The following is a 26,740-nucleotide window of genomic DNA, read 5'->3' as shown; positions in this document are numbered from 1 at the left end:
TGCATTTGCAGTAAAATTTGTTCCTTGATTTTTTTAAATATGCAAAATGATTTTTCAATTTCTCTCCTGATTCAAACCTCCTACTGCAACTGGGAAATTTTCAACTAAAGGATTCCTTTACAGAAACACAAGATTATCCCGTACTTTTTTTTGCCAAATGCCGAAGTATTTGTTTGGAGTAAAGAGAAGTTTCCTCTTTTATAAGCAACATCCTCCTCTTGCAAGAATTATTGAGAGAGACTATACAGCTCAGTGAGTCCCATATCTTAGTAATCCACAATGGGAAATAACACATGTGACAAGTAAATAGGAGTTTGCTCTTTTTTAAAAACAAATCCTGTTATTTGTTATGTTGCATGACTTACTCAGGTGGGTAAAGCCTTCTAGAAATCTACTGTAACAGAGAAATTCCTGTTTTAGAAAGCTCAACTGCTAATCCCTAATCAGTTCATCTGCAAATTTGACACCATCAGCTCAGGATTAAACAAAGACTGTGAATGGCTTGCCAATTACAAAACCAGTTTCTCCTCCCTTGGTTTTCACACCTCAACTGCTAGAACAGGGCCTCATCCTCCCTGATTGAACTACCTCATTATCTCTAGCTTGCCTGCCCGTGGAAATTTCCACTACATGCATCTGACGAAGTGGATATTCACCCACGAAAGCTCATGCTCCAAAACGTCTGTTAGTCTATAAGGTGCCACAGGATTCTTTGCTGCTTTTGCTAATCCCTAGAACACAAAAGAAGCACACTGATATATCTGGAACAGATATTTTTCCCTTTGGGCATAACAAAGAGAAAATAAGGGGGTTTGATGCCTTCCCCCATGCCCCAAAATCATACTTTTCCAATACACCTTTATAAATGTATGATATAATATTTTGCTCTAATACAGCACCTTTCAGCTGATGAGTCCTTTACAACTGTTAGTTTAGTAAGCCACACAACACCCTTCTGAGGTGACTAAATTTAACTCTCCATATTTTACAGCTGGGGAAAGTGGAAACTGAGCTCCAAAGAGGTCAAGTGACTTGCTCACAATCACACAGCCAGAAAATTGCAGTCAGATTTAGAAGCCTGGATGGAGGCCCTCCTCTAGCCTCTTAGATACACTGTCCCTGTGTATATTTGTAGAGATACGGTTAAATTCTTCCCACTAAAAATAAGACATAGAAATGCATAATTAGCAATATCCCTCATTTGCATATGAAAATAGTCCCTAGGCTGTTATTATCCAGGGGAAGAAGAACCTCCGCAAAATCAGCAGAAAGAAACCTCCAACGAATCCTGCCAAACACAGTTGCATATCACGTGCAGCCCCTTGGCTGGCTCATGTGCAAGAGACCCGCAATTGCAACTAACTGCAATTTCACACTCAAGACATCTCCAAAAGCAGCTACAATGCATTTTTCTTGAAACTTGTAGCCGATTTACGCGCTACTTCTACCAACTGCCTAGTCATGCACAATACCTTAATTGCAACTCAACTGCCCCTCCCGCCGGTTTATTTGCTTACGTTGCAAAGACTAGAACTACTACCACCCACACTCCTGTAAGTACAACCGCTTCCCTCCCCATCATTCTGGAATAGCGCACTGAAGTGACGCAGCCCTTCGTTCCTTTATGACGTAAACGGTTGCCGGGCAACAGGAGAGAAGGCTTCCTTGACAACATAAACAAAGAGCGGAGAACAAAAGAAGCCGCGGAGCTAACAAAGTCTGCAAGGTTCTGTGCCACTCTTCCAGGTGCACGGCTCTGCCCGGCTGCAATTGACCAAGGCTGCTGTCAGAGAGGGTAGGGTGCTCATTTGGGTGAGAAGCCAAAGAAGGGAGGTACAATTTTTATTGCGTTTTCCCCTCCTACGTTGTTTAACAGCAAATACAGCTTTTCACTGAGACAGAAAGTTGGAGGCATTGATATGTTTCGCTAGGAAATGCCATGCACTGATGATTTTCCTATGTGTGGGTGAGTGTGTCTGCATATGTGTGTTCTGTTGGAAGCCAGGGAAACCTAACCCGTCTGCTTCTAAATTACTTGCTGCTGGCTCAAGACTTGAGCCCATCTAGGGCTCTGGGAACTTGGAAACGAACCTACATTTCATCTTATTAATTCTATTTTTAGACTGATTGTGTATGTTTCATTCAGCATTTTTCTGCACTGCACCTTAATGCTAGGGAAATGTGGCATATAAATTTAACAGTAAACTAAAAATGGTCATTCCTTATCAACTGACTTTCACACCAGTGGGTGGCGGTTTTGGCCCCTGGAATTATTAAAATGTCAAAGGTCATGAAAGATACACCAAATGATTTTAATACCATTTTTCCATTATGAATCTTAATAATGAATCCTATTACCACTTATGTAACATTATACATTATTTCCAAAGTGCTGTGCAAACAATCTATAATAAGATTTATAAAAGAAAAAATGGTATCCACACCTTAGGAACGGGGTTAAAGAAGGACCCTGATTATTGTTGGCCGTTTTTGACCTGAGGAGCTAGTGGAAGTGTGTAGCCCTGGAGATGTTCCAGTTGGGAACAGAAATTGGTGATAGGCATTTCTTTGATGCAGTTTTGTTTATTTACAAAGTCCTCCTGTCTCTCTGAATGCAGAGGGAATCCAACAGTGGGAAACAGCTTCTTCTCACAGCACCAAGACCATTATTTTCAGCCTGCACCCGTGACCCAAGGTTTCTTCCAGGGTCAGATACTTCACTTTCAGCTGCTCCTTCTATCTGTCTCCATGTTCTGCCTTCCCTCTCTCTCATACCTGGTCACAGTACCCAGTGGGTCCCTTCCCGTTGTGGTGTTAGTTTCTGGGCAGATTCTTTTAGCTCTTTTTTTAGGAGTGGGCCCTGAAGTGCTTCCTACAACTATCTCAAGTGATGGGTGTGTTCACACCCATTCTCAAATAGGCTTATGAGCCATACATTCATCAGTCTTTCTCAGTGTAACACTATATTATGAAGCACCTTTATCTCAAAGAATGTCACAGATAAATCGTTACTGCATACATATATAGCCCTACAAGGTGCTGAGTGCGCCCCACTCTCATACATTTCAATGGGAATTGAGAGTGCTCAGCATCAGGGCAAACGGCACTTTGCATTCTGTAGTAGCAAAGCTCTGGATCGTAAATATCCAAGTGAGCATTGAGGGGTTTGCACCTGTAGGTGTTTGCTTTGCTTGCCCAGTTGCCATGCGTGACCAAGATATTTCTTACAGCATGCACCAGATGCTGGATTACACAGCCACCACCCAAGTTGGGATCTGTTTAGGGCTCACAAGATAAACAGGGTTAGCCCTTCAGAAAACCCAGATACTGCAGGAAGGGTGATTTTTAAGGAAACTTTCTTCTTTCTGAGCTGGTGCTAACCCAGTGACACTCATGGTTTGGACCTGATGCAGAAGGAGAGTGAAAGCCAGTTCTGGGATGTGGGAAGCTTCGTGGAAAGGGGAGGTGGAGAACACTTTTTGTACAGGAGGTGGGAGGTTGTTCTAAGCATAGGTGGCAATGCAAATGAAACTGCTTAAAATAGAGCCTTAAAACTAGTGCAAAAGGCAGTCGATATTTTCTCCTCTCTTTTATGCCAGCGCATGTCTGGAGTGATCCTACCGACTCGAGTGGAATTACACCAGTGCAACTGATTCCCATCTGAACTTGTCCTAAGGAGTCACCTTCCAAATGAGGGAGGCATGGCATTGTGTCTGTTGATCGTGGGTTAATTTTGATAATAAACTGCAGTTGTTATTCTCTCTGTACATTACAGATTAGTGTGTTGTGATAAATATGCTTTCCCCCAGGTTCTACAGCAGAAAATATAAAACTCAACCAACTGCCTATCTAAACCTTTCCCTAAAATTCATCAGAACAGAATTCGTACAGCATGTCTGTGCTGTCCTGTACACGTTCGACTGGGTCCCAGGAAACGTCCAGCTCTGGAGCCATTTCCAGTAAGAATTTTAGTTCATAATTTGTTGCTTGCAAAGCACAAACCTAATGATGAAATGCGGTGTTGGCTGGAGCACTCAGAAGCGTGATGTGTGGGGATTTTCCTGTCTTTAAGGGAAGACAGAGACTCTAAGGCTTATTACTAACAAACCACTATGTTCTATTTTGTCCCTCCTTTTCCAAAAGTAGTATACATCGTTAAAGCCATGTCTGCGTTACAAAATTATGTCGACCTAACTTACAGCAGCATACAACCAGTGCAGCTGTTAAATCGCTTGGGGGTATGCACACTTGGCTCCCTGTGTCAGCAGTGCAGTTTCTCACCAGGAATGCTTGTGTATTGTTAGTGTGGGGCACTGTTAGACAGCTCCTGAAAGCGAGTAACAGTTGATGTAAGCAACGCAGTGTCTACATTGAGACGGCATCGACCTATTTTAAGTGAAGACACTTCCACAGCTAGGTCACCGCAAGGCAGCAAACCAGCCTAACCATGTAGTGTAGACCATGTAGTGTACTGAGTGTGGCTCTCTGTCCCCCTCTTGTGGCTGGATCACACAGAAGTTTGAGTTTTCTTCAGGTGTTGGCTAAGAGCTGAATTTGCTAGTTAAGGTAGTAGCAGCGCAAGCTTTTAGCTCTAGAGGCCAGGGGGTTCACTGCCCACTATCAAGGACTCATGTTACTCCACCTTTTCAATGTAAGAAGTCTGCCCAACCGTCTGCTGGGAGTGGGACAGTGAGGGGTTTGAAATAGAGGATATTACAGAGTGACAAATGCTTTCTTTTTGCTTTCTTATGGAGACTTGATATTCGTTCTCTCTTTGCTATATTCTTTAATCTAAAATAAAACTAATCTAGACTGCAAGTGAGTGTTTTGCTCTTTGGATGTAGGAAACACAACACCAAAACCAACCTGTTCAAATTCCGATTAAGCATTCTGGTATAGTCCAACAGGCATTTCCCATCCTAAGTAGTCATGTAATTGGAAGTACCACTATGGGGCATTTAAAACATTTTATACTAAGTTCCGCTGTCAGCTACTCATATAAATCCAAAATAACTGTACTGTTGTCAATGGAGTTATTTAGATTTGTATTGCTGATGGCAAAATTTTCACCTATAGGCCTTATCCAAACCCCATAGAAGTCCATCGAAATGCTCCTGTTGACTTAAAAGGGGTTCAGCTCAGGCCCTATATGTGCACTGCACATATTACTATATTACAGAAAGGAACCCTAGATTATGGATGTACTGGTTCCTTAAGACAGGCAGGTATGGTACCGTTCCTCCGTCAGAAGGCCTGGGTTATAATTTCATTAAAATGTAGCAAAAGGAGTTAACGGTTGAGCGCTGTAATCAATCTTCATTCACATTACAAAGTCACCCCAAGATTCAGCGCAAGATGTGAGAAATAGCCCCTCTCTGATCAGAAAGTGGCCTTGATTTGACAACAGGGTATTGTGTTAATTTCCCTTTGGAAAAGCCCTACTGTCAATGTTTGAAAAACATGCTCAACCCAAGCATCCTGCAGAAGATAGGAAGAAGCTTTACTGCTGCATCTTTCAATGAGAAATTAAAAGGCAGCAAAAGCCTCCTTTCTGATGTCTGTGAAAGCAGGGAAATACCAAGAGTTGGGGATTAAGTCTATGGATTCAAGTATTTCCCTGCTTTCTTACCAGTGTTGCTTACTACTATTGATTTATTGATGGCTGCGTATTGATTTGTATTGAACCAGAGGCTAGGACATTACCTCAGCAAACAGTGCCAACCTCTGGGATTCCCTTTACCAACTCTACAGTGGAAACAAAGTCTCCACTTTCAGGTAAGGTCCTGATATTCTTTTCAGCTCTTAATTGTTAACCATGGGCCAAATCTACAGGCGGTTATTCAGATTCTTGTGCAACCTTTAGTCTGGCAGGTTCTAATGGCTTCAAGGGGAGCTTTAGCTGAGTAAAACATTGAGTAAGGCCTTCAGGAATTGGCCCAATGGAACTGGATGAGAGAGCGAGGTGGGTGTGGGTGAATAGTAAAATCTCTGCTCTGTCAACCAGGGCCGGCTCCAAGTTTTTTGTTGCCCCAAGCAAAAAACATTTCCTGAGTCCCCCAAGCCCCACCCCAACTCCGCCCCTTCCCCACCCCATTCCAACCCCTTCCCCAAATCCCTGGCCCCGCCTCCTCCCCCAGGCGCGCCGCATTTCCCCTCCTACCCTTCCCTCCCAGGCTTGCCTCAGGAGAGCAGGTAGAGTGGAGGTGAGCTACGGTGGGGAGGGCCGCAGGAAGTAACCGGGGGGGGTAGAGGAACCACTCCCCCCCAGCTCACCTCCGCCTCCTCCCCCAAGCGCACCACCACCCCAACTCCCCCCTCCTCCCCGCGCCCCCCAGCGCTGCAGCTCACCTCTGCTCCACCTGCTCCCCTGAGCATGCCACCCCCACTCTGCTTCTCCCCTCCCCAGGCTTGCTGCCAAACAGCTGATTCACATGGCAAGCCTGGGAGGAAGAGGGGAGAAGCAAAGTGGCGGCACGCTCGGGGGAGTAGGCGGCAGTGGAGGAGAGGTGAGCTGTGGGGGAAGCGGTTCCTCTGCCCCCCCCCGGGTTACTTTCTGCAGCCCTTCCTGCGCTCCCCCCCTACAGCTCACCTCCACTCAGGGCCGGCTCCTGGCTTTTTGCGCCCCAAGCAAAAAAAAAAAAAAAAAAAAAAGAGCCCGAGTGTTGCCCCTTGGAAAGTGCCGTCCCAAGCACATGCTTGGAGCGCTGGTGCCTAGAGCCAGCCCTGCTGTCAGCACAATCTCCCCAGAAGATCAACAGTTGCAAATGTGCCAATTCCCAAAACTATACCCAGTAGGGCCCATCAATAGTGATCTCTGATAGAGTGAAATTCCTTTAGTATGGCCAAATCCTGAGGCCCTTACTCAAGGCAAAACATCTGTTGAAAACGATCAGTAAGGACAGTAAAACCTCAGGACAAAACACAGTCTTTGGCCCATCGTGAACAGTTTACGCTTAAAATGCCTGTCTCCAGTAGCAAAAGGCCAGGTTATACATTGACTGTGTCCCTTTAAAATATGTTGGATAGTGCTGAGGTAACTCAAATCAAAACATAGCCCATGAATTTTATATTTTGAAATTGTCCCTTTTACCTCTGCCCACACTGAGGCTCTGCTAATCGAGTTCTGTTTCTTGCTGTGTGCATAGATGATGATGAGTTTCAGCTGAGGAAAAACCCATTTAAAATCCCTTCAGATATTGATATCTTCTTACTGAGAGACAAGGAAAGAGAACGGGCTAAGGCGGTATGTATAACAACTAAGGCAAAAGCAAAGAGGTTTGCAGTGCATTTGAAAGAGGATGGCAGCCTTAACAAAACTTCTTGTATGAAAGAATATTACAGGCCAGATTCTGAGCTGGTGTAAATCAGAGTAGCGCCATTGAAGACAATGGAGCCAGGTTGATTAACAGCAGCTGAGAATCGGGGCAGGTATTTGAAGATTATTTTTATTGCTTTTCTGTTTCTTTCCTTCTATAGAATGGTGGATTTTCCATTCCTGTGGGAGGCTCCTGAAATTACTTATTTCTGTAGCGCCTTGACTTGGAGATGCCCTCCCAAGGTCCCTTCCAGTCCTAGAATCTATGAATCTATTAATACATTTAAAATCTAGCAGGGGAGGAGATTTAGCAACAGTAGCACATGGCTGGGTGTAAGCTTGAAGGAATGAGATGAATTGTTTGGGTCGCTCCAAGGCAGTGTCACGAGGAGTAATAGGATGAAATTGAGCAAATTTAAATATCAGAAAAGCTTCCTAATCGGGAGATCAGTTAGATTGTGAAGTAATCTCTTGAATCATTTGAAGACTGTACTGGACAAAGTACTTGACTAGGAGAACTTGTCTACATAACTGAAGTCTCCCCCTAGGAACGTGAGCGAAAGAAGACCCTGAAAGTCCACGAGAAGATGACCTATTCCACTATGATGAATGCCAAGCAGTCGGGGTTCAAGAAGGAGCTCCAGAAGGAGGAGGAAGCAGAGGATAGAGAACTGGCAGCAGAAGCACAAAGACTGAAAGCTCTCCAAGAAAGTATCTCTTGGAAGATAGCAGTCACCAAAGGTAGAGAACTTGCTAGACTTAACATCCCATCAGGCTCCACGAGGGACTGTAACAAAGAAGGGTTGAGAGTTGCAGGTATTCTTGTTCTCTTCAGAAGCAGCTTGTAGTTGAGTTCCTCTAGCATGCAGGCATCACAGTCATCTATCATACCTTGCCAATATCCATGCATCTCTGATCTCTCCCATATGTATGTACATAAAGGCTTATATCTGGCACACACAGAAATATTACAACACAGTGGACCAGATTCTGCCTTATCTTACACTCCATGCAAAAAGTTGTCATCAGTGGTGTTGCGTGAGGTGCGAGTCATGGCAGAGCTTGGTCTGGGGCTCCCAAGGCTCTAGCTTATGCTGTGGGTCAATGAGATATTTCCATTCCACCATGATCCAGCAAGTTATATTTGTCTGCATTTAGGGCCAAATCTTGATCCCATGAAAGTCAATAGGAGTTTTGCCATTAATGCAATGATTTAGATTTGGCCCTTATGGAGGCCTGACACTCCACTCTGTAATACCAGTTTCATGCAGGTGTAACCCCATTAAAATCAGTATGAAACTAGTGTCACAGATTGGAGAACCAGTCCAGGAATTCCACGTTAGTATCCTTAGTACTTCCTCGTTGCTAAAATACATGCACAAACTTTTACCTCTGCCAGTAAAATTCTCCTTTGCTTTTGCGTGCTTCGCAATCCATTTTTTTCGCTTTAACACTAACTGCAGTGATGGGCACAAACCTGACTAACAAAGACCGAAAACCACAAAGGTTCAGAGCTCTGCTCTTTAAAGCAATTCATTATCTAGTTCTCCCAACTTCAGAAATTATTCTGATTCAACCCTGTGACTCCATCCAAGTGCCAGAAGCCTCCTGATTTTTTTCTCCTTTTCCTAATCAGGGACAAAGTTTGTTCACTTTCTGTTACCATTCCACTTCCTGTTTTTTTTCCCCCTCCAGCAGACAGACACCCAGCGCGAGCTGACTCGATTCTGTACCCACCTGTTTAGGCCTCAAGTGCAGACGCCAAGGCCCATTCCAATGAGTTCTCCCTACTAAATGCGGTTTTGCATATACGCCTCCTTTTGTTGGGTCACTGTGTTTTGCCTTGACTACTTGTTCCACTCCCCAGCTTGCACGACTTTGTCTCATGCTTTCAGACCAGCAAGTGGAAAAAGAGACGCTCCATGAATACATAGACAAGAAGCGACAGATGTTTCTGCTGCAGGTATTTGGCTTTGGTTTACGAATGTGATTCATGTAAAAACTATTTTGAGCTTCTTCCTTGTGTGTTGTTTTATATGCAGCGTGGCTAGTGGTTAGAGCAGGGAAGTGCTAATCAGGCCTCATTAGCTGAATGTGTTGGTATTGCGGTTAAGGCACTGGAGAGGGGCTCAGGATATCTGGCTCTATCACAGATTTACTAGGTGATCTTACATAAATCGCTTAATCTACCTTTGCCTCAGTTCCTCATCTGTAAAATGAGGATAATACTTCCTTCCTGCACAAGGCTGTTATGAGGATAAATTCATTAATGATTGTGATGTGCTTGGACACTATGGTGATGATGACAGTGTAAGTGTGTGGACAGATTAGACCTGATTCACAAATACAACTCCTATCTTATGCCAACATAACTCAGTTGAAATCAGTGGTATTATCTAGTGGTTAGAGCAGGGACGGGGGTTATAGGATTCCTGGGTTCTATTTTTAGCTTCATCCCTGACTTGCTCTGTGAATCATTAAGTCTCTCCCTGCCTCAGCCCACCCATCAGCACATGGGGGTCAAAGTGCTTTGAGATCCTCAGGGAGAAGGCACCGCTGCCGTGTGAAGCCATGTGTATGTTTGTGGCTGATGTAACAATGGTTGCAGCAGCCAGAAAACCAGGCTAAACCAGAATTCTAAGGACACCAAGCGGAGTGAGGAGGTAGCATGAGTCATCGTGTTGCCCTTTTGGGTTGATTTCAGTATGCTGTGGCAATAAAGAGAGATGAAATTCAGAAGCTGGAAAACTTAGCAGCAGAAGAGGAAGCAAAACTGGAAAAGGCTGAACAGTACCTGGAGAAGGACGCCGCCATGTTTGACGAGTTCCTGAAGGAGAACGATAAAAACTCTGCTCAGGCGCTGAAAACGTAACGCAAGTGGTGGGGGCAACATGTAGACTCTTTGGCATGGACATGAGGGGGCTCCACTGCCATGGTCCCTGCCACACACACAGTGTTCCCAGGAGCATCATTGGACGTTCTGCACGTGGCAAGGCTGCAGGTTTATGCCCCTGTCTCCGGGAACATCTGTTTGAGTACCCATGCTAGAGGTTACACACAGACCCTCTGAATCCAGACTTCCCTTTGCAGAGTTCTAAAACTGATTAGCATGCAGGCTCACGGCCCAGTCAAGCAACACCATTGGCTAAAGCCAAGTTTGAGTCCAAGGGGGGATTCACCACCCTGTGAAGGTTGTTTCCACTGCTGCCTTGCATAGGGGTGGACACCTGGAGTAGGGCTGAGGGGAAATTCCTCAAACAGCTGCTGAGTGTGCCCCCCTCCAGCCAGCAGCACCTCCTGCTTTAGTCAATGGGGCGACCATCCTGCCCATTGATAAGGGTTGTAGTGGAACAGTGCCACTATAGTCTAATCCCCAGGCAAAGGTCCTGCCCTCCGGGACCTCTAAGGGAATCTGTAAGTGAAGGCGTGATTGTAGCACAGGGAGGCCTAGCCATGGTAGCTTTAATCCACCTAGCACAAGTAACAATGGTAGTATAGATCTGGCAGCATGGGCCTTTAACACTGGCTAGCAAGAAGAATACAAGCATGCCAGGATCCCTGGATATGTGCCCTTGTTGCTATCCTGTGCCTCCATGTCTCAAGAACTACTGTTATCCTCCGTTTTCTGAGTCCAGTATTGCAATATAATAATTGCTTACATGGATCTACATGCCTACAGTGTCACTGGTAACTCGAAGTCTGGGTGGAACACTTGGTTCTAATCCCCTTGTTTCAGACGTTAGGAAATAGTGTCTGAGTAGAATTTTTTTTTTTAAGTTTGAAATTACAATGGGAAATGGGGGAGGAGATGGGGTTTTCTACCATCTCTCTTCATAGCAAACCTGAACATTCCTTTTGACCTGAAATTCTTTAACCCCATTCACTCATCCCCCCTCACTCCCAACCCCGGCTCTGGTCTTGGCTCAAAGGTGACTTGGTTTGTTCATACTTCCAGTGAGCTGGGTGAAATGAGTTTGATGTCAGTCCAGTAGACCGGGAGTATCACAAAAGCAGTGTCAGAGCAGAGAGTCAGCAGAGTACATTTTCAGATAGAGCAGACGGAAATCTTTATTATATCTGTTTCCTCTGTTCTAGACACTTCACCACCACCTCACTACAACTCCAGTTCTATGCACGTTTGCAATCTTATTTTTATGCATTCTTCCCTAGTGCTGAAAAAGAAACCAAAGCAAAGATAGAGAAAATAATCGAGATCCGAGAGCTTACTGCACAAATGATGAGCATTCAAAGGTAACGATCACCCAGCGAACAGTGTCATTGAATAGCTTGAACCTTTAACAGACCTTATGGAGCTGCATCCTCTAGGCTGCTGCCTTTAAAAGTTTGTGCTGTCAGTGTCATCTGAAGCCAAACTGTCATGAGACAGTAGCTGTGTAATGGAACAATGCAACTTCATGTTGCAATGTTGTCACATTGTAATGCAATCCGATAACATTGAGCTGATTGCGCCACCCTCCTCATGCTAAAAATAAAAAAAACTTTAGGGGCCTTAAATGTTCTTGTATGAGTGGCAGGTTACCCCAGCCATATACTTAGTCAGGTTCCTCCGATAATCTCAGGGAGAATTATCAAAACTGAGCCAAATTCAGTCCTGGTGTAAGTGGGTGCAATCCATACTGATGTACCAGTTTATGGCACTGTTGAATTTCACCCTCAAGCCTTGGAGTATGACACAGACAGGAAAGGTTGGGCTTCTCAAATGACAGCACTAAAGCTTGGTCATCAAGTAACTAGCTTTTTTATTAAACTTCGATAGCGCCCTCTGATAACACGGACAGGGTTTTAGAGAAGACTTGGGATTGTCTCTGGGGGCACTGGCTTTACTTTAAAATGCTGGGACTGTGCTCACTGATGCTGGTTTAAATCTGAAGTAACTCTTTTGACTTCACTGGAGTGTCAAGATGTTTGCATGGCAGTTGCTCAATTATCATGATGCTATTTCAATAGCACTACTTCAGGTTTACTTCAGCATCGCTGAGAGCAGAACGTGGCCAAGTTAGGAATATAAAAGGGATTCCTCCATATTATATCTACCACAACCTGATATTTTGGTTTTTTTGCAGGTTCTTCTATGGAGGGCATTGTTTGACCATTCCCAAGGTTAGACTGTTGCACAAAGCCCTACATAGTTGACGGGAACTCCCAGGAGACTCTTGGAGCTTATTTATGTTTTTTTTTAAAACAGACCTAGTGTGAATGCACACTGCAAAATGTGCACAATATCATGACTAATGTGCATGCCCAATTACTTCAATTATGTATGTAAATTGGGTGTTGTTAAACAAATGATCAGGCATTTGCTGAACTGGCCATTGACATGCCATTACACAGCATGCATGTAACTGTATATACAGTACAAATTTTGTGTACATTCATATTCAGAAAACGTAGCCTTCATCTCCAAAGACAGAAGGAAAATCTGCTCTCCCATTTACCTTACTTGTTGCATCATCTTGGAATAGATGGATCTTATGTTCTTATGGATAGTAGATGAACGTCTTGCACTGTCTGTGAAACTAGAGAGCTTTGGTATAATAGCTAGAGGAGGGTATAGCTAGGCAGAGTATGAGCAACGGCATTTGAAATGGATCTAAAACGTCCAAAAGATTGGGTCTGACCATATCTAGGTTTTGGTCTGTCCCCATCTCTAGTATTGACTCACTTAAATCTGAGGTTTCAAAGATATTATTATGGTATTTTTCATGGAATATACGTTGCAGGGAACAAGCCTGACCTTGGCACAGGGAAGATGATCCAATAAGTTTCTCTATCTCTAATGTGTATGAAGCTATGGTTTTCCTCACTGAGGGAGAGATTAGAGAGTCCTCCAAACACCTAATTTCTCACTCCCCTCATTACTCTCTCCATCCTCAGAGATCTTAAGCCCAGCAAAGGATGACTGGATGTAGCTCATTAATACACTACTCCATCTTTCAGCCAGAAAGGTTCCCTTCCCCCAAACCTTCAAGACTAAGCTTGCTACCTTGGCATTCCCAGCCCGGCCACCCTGGCAACGCAGAATGTGAACTGGATCTTCTGATCTCTCATGTGGCAGCACTCTTAATGGGCCATTAAGCCAGTCCTGATCTTGTTTATAATCCCCGTCCTGGGAGCCTGTAACAGGAAATCTTTCCTAAGTGAAAGATGTTCTCCTCCTATGAGCCCTGTATTGTAGGGGCTGGCATTGATTCTCAGCTGACAGCTCTAGATTGTGTCCCACAGTTTCCTCAGGGAGCCTTTACAGGTGCCTAATCTGAGTGGTGATTTCAGAACTGATTCAATGGAGGAAGTGACACAGGCTGTCTCCCTAACCATGTGCTGTGCCAGCCTAACTTTTTTTTCTTTTTTTTTGGCTATCGGATTTCAAATAGTCTCCTCATGATTTCTGCAAGCCATTAAAGTGTGCTTCTGCTCTGTAGAAAAGGCATTGCAGGGTTCCATGCCTTGTCTCTGGTTTTTGAACGATATCTGCTCAACTTGCCAACAGCCAGCCCTGCAAACCTGGCGGGGTTCTCAGAGTCAGACTGGGTTCTTTCGATCTCATCCATCATCTCCACTACAACTAAAGATGCTACAGGCCAAATTAGGCCCTTGAGGACACCTGTGTATTACAGGTGCCTTCACTGGACTCTCATAGGAACAGAGATTGAAGTAGGGGTGAGATGGGACTGGAGGAGTGAAGACCTTCTCTTCTACTAAAAGCAGAGGAGAGCTCCTCTCTTCTCATTAGCTTCAAGGGGCAGGGCTTCTCCATAGCTCCCTCTTCTCCTTGGCTGGAGTGTTGAGAGTTCCCCCTCCTGTATCAATGTACTCTGACCTCCTGTGCAGGGATAGTGGATCAGAACAGAGTGAACCATTCTGTTGAGGATGCACAAGAAGAAATATGTGGATGCTAGCTCATGCCCTCTTAGCTGTGCAGGTCTAACAGCAGTTAAAAACTTGTTGGCCTTGAGTCTGCAACTCAGACTTTGAATGCATACAGGGAGTGGGTCTATGGAGCGAGACAGTGCCATATTGAAATAGTTGCTGTCAGAATAGAGCTGCATTTCAGGACAGAAGTTCTTCAGAATGATGCTTTTAACTGTGCTATTAAACCCAGTGCAACCTGTTTGCTCCTCTGTCGTAGTGAGATATCCAGGTTTGAAGACACTTTGAAGGAGTACAAGAAGTACAAGAACTTCCTCTACCAGCTCTCTCCAAAAGAGTGGAGGGAAGAGTATGAAAAAAAGCAGATGAAGACAAAGGAAATGAAAATGTCCTCTGAAGTGAAAGAAGAAAAAATCTCTGTCTCTCCCATCACGCCCAAGGGTAAGTTCTCCCAAGAAGAGTTTCTGGCCATTCCTCACTGTGTGCAGCCTCCCCTTCTAAGGATATGTTCCTCTTGTGTTCAGGCCAGGATTCAACACCCCGAACCAGATGTGGCAAGTTGCCTTATCTTGGCTATACAGGACGTCAGAGTGTTGATTTTTCTTCAGGAGGGCCTGATTTGAGGGCCCCAAGCCAAATTACACAGAGAAGGGAATCCCTCAGGCCAGGCAAAAGCCCCTCAAAGCAAAACTTGAAATCCCAGCAGACAAGTCGACAGTAAGTATGAGACCTGGTGAAGGCGATGGATGTAAATATAGGAGAGCTGTCAGTCAGATGACAGTAGCTACAGGTATGCGTGAGTATTATTTACCTTCTGTGTTTTTAGGAAAAGCATCCGGTTAATGCATTTGGCTCTCTTATTAGAATAAGTCAAAATGCTCAGAGGGCCAGATTCTCAGTTGCTGTAAACTAGCATAGCCTCGTTGATCTCCATAGACGTGCACCAACGTACAGCAGCTGAGCACTTGGCTAAAGTGTTTGTTTCCTCAGGCCGTCACCCAGTGGTATTCTAGGACAAAAGGCATTTGTCCCACAATAAAACTTCCTTCTGGGAGGTGTTGCTCCCCACCAAATTGCCATTGCATACTGTGGAACATTGAACCAATGCACCCATTGGCATCTGTTCTCCCTGGGAATGGAGTTTCACTAGGTCTGACTTCATTGTAAGAGGGCTCCACTGTATCTACTTGTCATGTGCATTATAATCATGACTAATTAAAGATGTAATCAATGTATGCTGGGAGGCAGGTGGAATAATGCTTCCTGTACCAGGTGTGGCCATGGGTTCCCCGTAACCACAGCGACTTAGACGCAGAGAGGCAGGGAAGAGGAGGAGGGAGTATAGGCAAGGCCAGCTTCACCACACAGGCAAAGGAGGCAGTTGCCTGGGGCAGCAAAGTGTTTGCTACCTGTTTGCGTGGGTAACTGGAGATTATTTGCCGGTCTGCCTAAGGGAAGAGAACCTCACTAACAGTAGTTTTCTTGCGAAATTGTTGTTTTGAGGGCAGCTCCATTTTCCTCCAGTTGAAGAGTATTCTGGTCACCCAATTTTGGTATCCCTACAATAAGCAGCACTTAAATGAGTTCTCCCCCTGAAATCAAATGGAACGACTTGCCTGACTCTGCTGTTCAGCACATAGTGGCTGCAGAAGTGGGACTTTAGAATATTACCTTTAGCAACAGACCTGATCCCCAGAGTTGGGATCTGGATCCATTTGTAAAATTCCCCAAAGGGAGTGATCTGATGGGGAGTTTTGGAGCTGCCCTGTCGTGGCATGAAGAGGACATGGAAGAGAGTGCATGGAGCAGGAGCAGCAGCAGCATAGGCTGATGAGCAGAATCTGCTGCTGGCATCAGTCCAATGTCTCTCACCCTGTTGCTCTTCATTATGCACTTGGGACTGATTCCTCGCTGGAGCAGTGAAATATACCGCTGCACTGTGCATTAATGGCCCTGGGGGTCCTGCTTAGGAATATGTTACTCTGCCATGCCTTCAACTTGCCCACTTTCTCTCCTGTGCGCAGGGTATAGGGAACAGGGATGTACACTCTGCAGACGGCTCCAGCAGTGTGGAAACCGCTCTGCCTAGGAGCACTGCTGCAACCAGCCTGTATGGAGCACACATGCAGAACCACTCCAGATCATGCATTGTGCGGTTCCACAGGCCACTGGATCAAGCCCTTGATTCAACCCATTATAGAGAGCAGGGCTCAGCTGCTGAATACACATCCACAGCTGGGTCTCAGACTCCGCTAAAGGTCGGGGGTGTTCAGAATCAGTGGTTTTGGTTTAAGACTACCTGTTGCAATACCAGTGGAAATGGCTCTGCAACGAAGCCCAGAAAGGCTGAGAATGGCAGTCCTTCGGGGACAGGGACCATCTTTTTGTTCTGTTTGTACAACAGCTAGTGTAATGGGGCCTGGTACATGTCTTGGGTTCCTAGGTTATAAAACAAACAACAGCCTAGAAAGAACCCAGCCCTGCAAATATTAATATTTAAAATCAGACAGGTAACGTGCAAAAGAAATATAAATTGCCAGCTATTTACTGCTACAACCAGAGGTGGTTTGCAGCTGTTATTAACTTAGCAAGTGCACTAGGAGTCTGGCTACTAGCTACCAAGATCTCCTTTAACATGGCTTAAGCAATCATTTCTGTAAGTGCCTGTCACCGGAAATACCTTTTCAGGAGCATTGCCGCCCTAGCAATGGAGGAGAAGGCGAGTACAACATTCTCTGACAATGAGGACGAAGATGAGGTCAGTAGCCTTGTGTTGAACTACTCAGATATTATACCTGTCTTCTCATTCCATCTGTGGCTTGTTTTGCTGATTTCCCATACCTTCCAACCATTAGTTGATGAACTGCGGAGTTCCTGTATCTAATTATTACAACACTGCATGCTTATTTTATTTTAGGATATCTTAGTGATGAGTGTAATAGAAATATCTGAACCAAGGGAATAATTTATTTCCTTTGCCTTTAGCAGACCCAGGATCAACTCAGTTTGCCACCAGTCATACTATGTGTTTAAGATTTTTGTTATTATAAAGTGATTTTTTTAGTCCAAAATTGAACTTTTGTAAAGAGACATTTTTAATAACTGTAAATAGAGGTGGTGGTTGTTCTTAAATTTCAACATCTGTTCCCCATGCTATTTACAATGCAGCAAACCCAAACAAAAACAGCATAGATGCTAGCTCATGGGAGACAAAAATGAAACTGACCAATGACAGAGCAGAGTAAAATGTAGAGAAGTAAATTCGCAGCATAAATGGTGTATGTTAGATTTTTCAAATCTTATATTTTCCTAATCCCCATCACTAAAACAGGCAAGGATTCAAAAACAGAAGCCTGCTCTTGACAGGTGTCCATTTAAAGCCAACATTTTCAAAGTTGCAATAGCTGCAGTTACATGTGGGAACTGAATATTGCACAAATGACTGTTCAGCCATCTAAATGGCCATTTGTGCCTGCAGTTGTAGTAACTGCCCCACCACGGCATGTGTGCAATTGCACACTTGTGTCTATGTATGTAAGCCTCCACCTTTTAAAAAAATCTGTCCCATCACCCATTCATTCTAACTTAGAACACAGCGTCGGCGTGCAATTTAAGTACTAACAATGTTGACGGTTGCTGAACGAAAAGGTACTTTCAAACTTATGTTTTGATGCCAACTATGATATTCGCTGCCCAGACTTGTTGCAAGCAGAACGTCTGTACAGAGCAGCACATCACTACATTTGCATAAAGGATGTTACACCGCAGTAGGGTTGCACAGAGCCCAGACGAACCTCAGCTGAATAAATGAGATGTGTGTGATGTTTCCCTCCCTCTTTAAAAATAAAATGAAATGCTGTGTGGAAAGTATCTAGGGAGCCAGCAGCAGACCAAATGTGCACCATTAACAGCTGCCCGTTTAGACTTAGGATACCAAATCCCATCAACCCCTTAGTATTTTGCCCCAGCAGGTTTGTTAGTGGCTGCAGCTACCCTTTACTTACCTTGTTGCTGACAACATGCCCGGCTTCATCCTAAAATGGATCTAAAATTCAGCTACTTCTGTTCAGGTTCTCACGCTGCCCTCCTCGCCACAGTGATGTGACTGGCATTTGTCATGTGCGATTCTCACTCTCCCCCTGCCCCCCACACAGTTCTGTCTCCAAGGAGAAAATCATATGAGGTTTTCTTTTCATCTGAGGGCAGCAAGCTGCCCAGGGTATATGGTCCCAAGAGGTATTAGGAGCCAAGAGCAGAGTCTGTTCCAACTTCAGCTATCACTGGTGTAAGGAACCCTGCATGATAGATATGCTCACTGTTCCTCAGCTTCAGTCATGACCTCTCATCGTCTAGGACCAATTATGGCTGGTTTCAAGCAGCTTATTGGTAGTAGCTGTCTTTAAATCTTTTACTTTCCTAACCTTCATCCCTGCAGACATTAGGAGCAATAATTAGAGGGTGAAGGGCCGTAAAGGACCTTCCAGTCCCTCATGGCAGGGAGGTGAAGACAGGGAATGTTGAGAGAGGAATATAATGGGTTCTTACTGGGACATAGTGGCTTCTTACCTGGTCCAATGTCAAACTATGTAAGCCTGAGATTCACCTCAGCTTGATACCTCATTTCCCCATCTCTTCAGGCACTTTAGTGCTTTGACATTTTGGTGATTTAAGTAGGTGGATCTTCCAGCCAAAGCAAAAAGTCCTTCCTTTGTGGGGTAAACAAAGACCAGACAAAATGAAGAGACCCAGAATCTTTCACCCAGTCTCCATACTGGGTCACAGCCTTCCCTAGTGCTCTGCACACATTTTACCTTATTTGCGGTTCTCCTCTGGGCCACAACTTCCTTCCTCTGTTTGCAGCAGTTTCCACATCACCTCCAGCTGGAACAATGGGGGAGCCCAGACCCTTCCACTAGACTGGGTTCCATCCCTGGGACCTTATACCAGCATCTGCCCTCAACCCTGCTTCGCTCTTCCTAGGCCCCTTCCTTCTTCTGCCAAACTGCTGCTCTTCCCAGGTCTCTCCAACCCACTGCTTTGGTCCTCTGTGAAGGACCTCCAGCTCAGGTCTTGCCTCAGCTTGGTCACTCTCCCACTGAGGGGGTTGTATACACACATTTGTATCGGTTTAGTTACTCCTTGCATGGACACTTACTCTGGTTTCAGAGTGGCTTATTTCAACATAAATCTGTTCCCAATCGACTACACTAAATCACAGTAAGAGTGTCCACAGAACTTGTGGCACTGGTTTAATAAAACTTTAAAAAAACAAAAAAAAAACAAAACACATCTCCTGTTAAACCAGAGCAACCATGGATGGAGACAAGCCCAGGCTGAAGGCTGGTTCATGTATAGCAGGTCCTACTTTCAGCCTGCACTCACGGAACCCCTCCCAGTCACATGATCCAGGTGGGAAATTACGACTCCTGGACCTTAAAAGGGGATGAGCCCTGGAACTGGGCAGGCTGGGCCAGCTCCTGCCTTAAAGGAACACGCTGCCCTATTACGGAGAGAAGAGCCATGAGGAGATTTCAGATATCAGAATCAAACTGCATATAGATGCTAGGAGACCCAATCTTGTCATGGGCACTCCCTCCTTGTAACACCAGCTCTGTCATGCCCACAGCCCCCTTAATTCCCCATCAGCCTGATGAACCAGGGCCTGTTTGGGGCTATGGAGGAGACATGTAAACTCCTAGGGTGAGGGAGTGAATAGAAAGTGAACCATGTAGAAAGGCAGTAAGAAGTCTTGCTGACTGACCAAGGGCATTGATGGCTTGGGGTGAGGGGCAGGGGGCGGTGTCTGTAAGCTGTCTGGCTGTTCACACAATTCTAGAGCAATGCTGCTTGCAGACATTAGGAAGTACAACCCAACCCATGCAATACGAACAAAACAGCCTGGAGTCAGGTCCACAAATGCATGCCTTTTTCAGCCCAACACTGCTGCTAAAGCAATCCTCCTATGCAATGACAACTTCGTCCCCCCATTCCTCAAATCCCGTCTTTGGCACTGTGTCCCTTATAGCTTCAAATTCATCCCCCTCCTCGGATTAACCCTGCTCCTGCTGATATATCTCCACCCGTGCTCTACCCAGTCCTTAATTCCTCCTTCCATCATTTGGTCTCATTCCCAGCTTTGTGCCTTCCTTCTACGATGCTGAACCTTATCGCTGAAACACTTCCCTTATGCACTTCCAACCAGATCGCTCTCCTTCAAAGCCCTCTATAAAATTCAACACGCCGAGGGACTCTGTCTCCCATCTTCCCACCATGAATAATCTGCACACCCTCTCTCTCTCCTGAGCAACAGACCCATGTCTTGCTTTTGTTCATTTAGAATGTAAGTTCTTTAGGACAGATGACACATCTTGTGTAACAAGCTATGTAATAACTATATATTAACATTATGAAGTGTAGGCCAAACTTCAGCACTCAAATAATAATAAACTGGTAAATTAGAGTCACCAAGCGAGATGGATGCACATTCATATTCTGTATTTCCCATCTCAGGAGCCGGAGTTATATTTTACTGATCCCCAGCAACTGCTGCACATTTTCACTGAGCTAGAAGAACAGAACCTGTCCCTAATTCAGAATTCCCAGGAGACTGAGGAAACCTTGGATGAGCTCCAGCATACTCTCACCACTACACGAAGTAAAATGTAAGTGTCTGAAAGAGGCTGCATACATTCTAGCATTAGAATGCCTGGGGGCTCCCCTGCCACAGATCATAGCATTGACCATGGTAAAGTGATGTATCAGCCATGCAGTACAGGATGGAAGAGTCTCTCCTACAGTTGGTTAATCAGATGAACTGGATTCACTGCATTGCCTTCTAACCACGGGATTGGAGGGGGGTGTTACTGGGGCATTGGTCTGTCTGTGTGCTGCCACTGAGGAGGTCTGAGTTGGTCATTTGGTCCCCAGTTCACAGAGGGCTAGGGAATTGGTGTGCTAGGCTCCTGAAAGGAAAGGTGAGGAAGTAAGCCTTATTTCACTCCTGATCATTCACCAAGTGTTGCTACTATTTAAAGCACAAAAGCTTCTGTATAGCATTGCATAGAGAACTTCCACCCAGGAATAAACTACAGCATCTGTGATAATTCCAGCAAGAATCCTCTCTAGTGGAAGCCAACAGGCAATCAAAGTGTAAAGTCTTTAACTTACAGGAAACCACACAGAGATTTTATTCCTCTGCACATGTCTGTCTTGCATATTTAGATTGTAAGCTCTTCAGGGCAGGGACTCTCTACTACTCTGTGTTTATTCGGTGCCAAGTGCAATAGGGCACCCCTCTCCGCTGGCCCTTAGACACTACTGCACTAAACATTACTAATAATAATCCAATGGTTTAGATGTATATTAGCATTTTGTTTTTTAAGTAGGAATCTTTCTATTTTGACATATTGAAACTTTTCACCATTTAATTAACTCCCACCCCCAATTCACAGAAAATACTATGGCAGAGACCTGGAGTTCTCTCTAGCTCTTGGAAAGAAATTTCAACTGAATGCATTTATTAGCCAGTCTCCTTATAGAGGAAAGTGATGTCACAAAGTTCAGGCTCCACTTGATGTTTGGAGGAGTTACAGCCACTGTTTGCAAAAATGCTGGAAGAAATCAGTGTCTAAGAAAGATCCTTTTCTCCTGGATTAGGGACCGTGAGATAAAGCAGCTGAAGCAGCTTGCAGCCACACTCAAAGCCTCCATAATCAAAGAAGAGGAGACAGCCGCAGACCTGGAACTGAAGGCACGAGTCTTTTCCTTTGGCGAGTACAAGGCAGATGTGCAGGTATGTGCATAGAGCAAGACCCTAAGCAAGCGAGAGACTGGCAGGGAGATGTCTAAGAGTAGCATGTTGTGCTTCTTCCCATGATGACTTTAGCTTGTGACCAAACAGAGGACTTCAGTGGTAAAAGTGACAGGATCCCTGGGGTGCAGCCTGGGACTGTTTTTCCTCACCCCACTGGATACTGCAGTCCTTAATATATAGGTTTGTTCCTTAAACCTGAACCAGTCTCCTCTGTTGGAGTCTTGAGTGCGTCCTTGTTGATTGCAGCATAAATGGGGGCAGGAGAAAGGCCCAGCATGTGGCCACTGCATTCTGGCATGGCTGTGGGGAATTGCTGAATCCCCAGGCAAGGCTGAACAGTTCCCCTGGTGTGGCCTTATGCAGGTGAGTCATTGAATTGTAGCTCCCCTGCTGGACCATGGCTGTTGAGGGGGTTTTTGACATCCACCCAGGCACTGGTTACCACCTCTGGAGAGATAGTATATGGGCGATTCCCAAAGCCACAGCATATTTTAGTGACAACCATACAACACAATCTCATAACTTCATATGCCTTAATTATAGATAGATAGAACAGACTTTCAGCAGATCATAACCTTCACCCGATGCACGTAAAGCATGCCATGTGAGGTAAGATCATGATTATATATAAATGAGGAATATGGAAGTTACAGGGTGCTCCCCCAAGGTACAGAATGTCACAGTGCGGTTTTAGCATCCTTCCTTTCCCTGTACAAAACCCTACACGTAATGGAGCTAGATGCTGAAAGTATCAAAATGTGAGATGAGACACTGAGTTCTGTGGAGGGAATTGAAATGTTAATTTCAACTTTTTGACTGGGTTTAAGCAGATGACGCTGGGCAGGTCCTCAGGAGCTGTGACAGTTTACCACAGCCGAGGACTGCCCCCTTGCCTTGTCTCCAGGACAAAATGTTGGTGAGCCTGAACAAAAAGGTGACGGAGGTCTATCGACGTTGCATTGGAGAAAATGAGGCCAACCTGGGAACCCTGCAGATGCTAACAGTCATAGAACACCAACTCGATGACTTATTGGAGTGTCTGGAGAGAGTCCCTCAAGCAAAGATAGAGCAAGCAGAGAAAGCCAAAGAAAAAGAACGGAGGATGAGGTAAGAGGAAGTTCTGCTCTGGCTGTGGTGCGACCCGTTTCGGGGAGATCACTCCACCATTTCAATTTTTAACGTTTCTCAAACTCCAAAAGATAAAAAAAGAAGCCAGTGGAACTGCTTGCATATGTCAGTGCATCAGGAAGAAATGGCCGGTATATTAAAAAGCCCATGTTATCAATACCTAATTAATACCCAAAATTCTCATAAGAAACTGATCAGGCAGAAGAAACTCCTTGCTGTAGTTAAATCTGTTTTTTTATATTGTTCATTCTTGCTAAGATAGTATGCTAAAAGATAGCAGGGCACGTGTGGAAACCCGAGCTTATTCTCCAGTACAGTATTTGGAAATTTGACTACACTGGCATGTTTTAAATTGAAATTTTTGCCTCTGCAAAGCCCCAAAATGCTAACCCCCATTAGCAGAAAATACCATACTGCTCCCACTACATCTGTGCTCTAAGATTAGATGTACTTTCATTGACGACTTGAGAAGCTGAACAGATGATAGTTTACATCCTAAGAAGTGAGCCAGTGATCAGACTGTGTGATCACTGTCTGGGTCAGATCTGCAGGAAGAAACTTGAAGTGGCAGAAAGAGTTCTGTAACAAAAACATGACTCCTCCCCACCCCATCTCCTTCCTCAGAATTCTAAAAAAGGTCATTATGCCACTTTGTGAGTGCTATTTAGAACAAAAGCACATGCGCGCGCGCGCACACACACACACACACACACCACCCCCAAACAAAAAACCACACACCACTGCAGAAAAGGAAAATGCCAGGAAATGAAGTTACCCTAAATGAAAGAGTTTAAAATTAGAGCAGCGTTTTGAGCACACACTGGCTTCTCAGTTGTAGTGGCTATACAAGAGAAGAAACCTTCTGCACTTAATCAGCCAGGACAGTTTGTCATTGCAGATTATTTTTGTATTACCACTTACCCTCCATGCTTTTCGTGCATAGAAAAACACAGTGGATCAGATTCGCCATTGCCCTGCCACTTTGTGTAGTCATTTACACCAGGGCAAAAACAGGCACAACCCCCTCCCAGGCTGATCTGATAGCATTTTATACTCACTTTGCACTGGTGCGAGGACACAACGTGCCAGGTAAGTATCGTTACCCCACAAACGCCATTAGCCCTATTTTACAGAGCGTAAGTAACTTGCTGAAGGTGACATGCACAAAAAGTCAGTGACAGATCCAGAAATAGAAGTACAATCTCCTCTGTTCAGTTCACTGCTGCTATGTCTCCACTCAGAAGTGAAATAGGTTTTTTTAGAGTAAAGGGGAGGGTGTTGGGGGAGAAAAATTGCACTTTAGAATTCCCTTGAGAAGAACTAAATGGAGCAGGTGCTGTATCACAAAACTTTCACCTCTTGTGGATTTATCCTTCCTTACTGAAAATCGGGGTCAAAAAAATATCCTGCTTGGCAGAGTCCATCATTTTAACTCCTATTTTGCTCAATTGTTCTGAAAGGATGAGGGACGAAAAAGTGAGACAACAGAGGCAGTTGCAGGAGGAGAGGTTGCAACGGGCACTGGCAAGGGCGCAAGCGGATATAAAGAAAAAGGTAACCTTAGCAATTCCTGGTAATACTTGGCACTTGTGCTGCACCGTTCAATGGAAAATCTCAGTGCACTTAGACATTAAAGATCTGGAGTGAGCTCCGCACCCCTGCTGAAACCCCTCACAATGGCTAAGTGGGCCAGAGAAGTGTAAAGGGACCCTAGTATCCCTGTATCCATCTGGGAGCCCCAGTACAAGAACTACAAGAGACAGCCACAGGCTCCCTTGCGAGGGCCCCTCAGAAGCACTGGAAGGGATGTGGTTGCACTGCTGCAGTATGCAACACTGGATTCTGGGCAGCCCTGGGAGGCTGCCCTATCTTAAGTAGGCCTCCAGGACTTAGTTACACCTGGAGCCACTCTAATCCCTGGAGTAGCCCAGGACTGGGGGACACCACTGTGGCCTAAAGACACCTTAGCCCCACTTCTCCTCCTGGGCTGAGTTCTGTACTGCACTGTAGAAGCATAGGACAGAATCTTAACCCCCCCCCATTCACAAGCAGTAAGTAGCCACTGCTTCCACTAGCCTCTGTTTAAGTTATGTCTGCTTGCTACCGGTGAAGAATCTAGCCATACACTTCTCAATGCAGCTGCACACCAAGCAAGTGATTGTATCCATGTTACAGATGAGTAAATTGATACAGAGTGCCAGTGTGACTTGCCTAAGGTCAAACAGGAAATCAGTGGCAGAGTGGGGAATAAAACACAGGCAGTCTGAGTCCAAACCACTTTCTCCAACCAGTGGAGAACAGATTCTCTACATGTCTCACTACCTATTTCTTTTACCATTTGAAGTATGGCATCGCCATGATGGGATAGCTATTTCAGTTGGACTATTTTGAATATGAAGGCTGCAGTGCAGTGCCTTTGTACAAACCTAGCCACTAGATAATCTGCAATGGCATATACAGACTGCCTTGAGCCACCAGGAGCTGTCTTACTGAAAGAATTGGGGGACACACTCTAGTTTTTCTAAAAGGGTTTATGGGAGCTTCTATCTACAGAAGTAACACTAGAGGGACAGTTACATTTCCTAAAAAGAGTAGCATAAGTTTGCAATATAAACATTGCTAGTGACCAGCATTTGCACCCAACCTATTCTTCTGTCACCACCATTGCTGTGCCTGCATTTTGTTTTGCTGCAGACCGGCAGAAAGCTGATGTTCCGCTCTGAGCCTGTGCCAATCAAAGAGAAAGAAGATGAGGATCAAGGCCTGATTGATCAAGAGAAGGAAGAAGCTCTCTATTACTTTACTTAAGACCCAAATAAGACTGGAAATTAAAAAGGACAGCACCAATGAGATGCAAAGACATTGTACCAACCTGACCAGAGAACGTTTTGCTTTGGGGATCTTAGAATTATACACAATTTTTTCAATGAATTAAACAGAAATCTCCCATTTTGTCTTGCTAACCCTTGCCCCCCAGGAGAGTGGTTTGTTTCACTGGAGCCTGTGGTGTGAGTCAACAACTATTTTGGCACTGCTTTAAATGAAAAACGGAATTCTGTGGCACCTTAAAAACTAACAGATATATTGGAGCATAAGCTTTCGTGAGTGAATACCCACTTTGTCAGACGCATTCACCCACAAAAGCTCATGCTCCAATACATCTGTTCGTCTTTAAGGTGCCACAGGACTCTTTGTTGCTTTTTACAGATCCAGACTAACAGGGCTCCCCCTCTGATACTTTAAATGAGTGTTTACCTAGAAAAATAAACTCAACTCTCTCCCCCATTTTGCCCCTAGGCCAGTTGTTAACAACAGGATTCTTCAGAGAATTGAAGTCAGTAGTAAGATCTCTGGAATCTTAGGAAATCACATTCATTACACAGGTGGATGACATCTTCAGTTACAGCAGGACAAAGCTAGGTTCCAGACAAATGTTTGTCACAAACCCCCAGCCTATGCAAACAAAAGGAACACCCTGCCAGGAACAGGAGTTTCAGTACAGGCTCCACGCTGACTATTGAACATACAAGATTCAAGAGGAAAGGCTAAGCACTGCAGATGAAAAGCTGTTCAGCATTAGTTTTAAAGCCAACAGC

The 26,740-nt window shown here is 44.8% G+C and overlaps 1 protein-coding gene across 2 annotated transcripts; it reads left to right on the top strand.

Annotated features, from left to right (window-relative positions):
- The first annotated feature begins 1,659 nt into the window (after positions 1–1,659).
- On the top strand, positions 1,660–26,708 carry CFAP100 (cilia and flagella associated protein 100). 2 transcript variants are annotated; one of them, XM_050960562.1, is made up of 17 exons: positions 1,660–1,966; positions 3,600–3,737; positions 3,867–3,959; positions 5,689–5,775; positions 7,146–7,243; positions 7,864–8,056; positions 9,211–9,278; positions 10,020–10,183; positions 11,486–11,566; positions 14,463–14,644; positions 14,728–14,920; positions 16,892–16,961; positions 20,714–20,865; positions 21,860–21,995; positions 22,921–23,123; positions 24,605–24,698; positions 25,839–26,708. In XM_050960562.1, exons 3-17 carry the CDS (start codon positions 3,893–3,895, stop codon positions 25,950–25,952), a joined length of 1,902 nt encoding a protein of 633 aa, XP_050816519.1. In that variant the 5' UTR covers positions 1,660–1,966; positions 3,600–3,737; positions 3,867–3,892; the 3' UTR covers positions 25,953–26,708. The 2 variants fall into 2 exon arrangements, with proteins under 2 accessions (XP_050816519.1, XP_050816520.1); XM_050960563.1 differs by lacking the exon at positions 3,600–3,737 and having other exon boundaries at positions 1,660–1,833; positions 3,810–3,959.
- The last annotated feature ends 32 nt before the right edge of the window (positions 26,709–26,740 follow it).

This window comes from Gopherus flavomarginatus, chromosome 6, assembly GCF_025201925.1.
Source record: "Gopherus flavomarginatus isolate rGopFla2 chromosome 6, rGopFla2.mat.asm, whole genome shotgun sequence".
Classification (NCBI taxonomy): Eukaryota; Metazoa; Chordata; order Testudines; family Testudinidae; genus Gopherus; species Gopherus flavomarginatus.
This window is presented reverse-complemented; position numbering and strand designations above follow the sequence as displayed.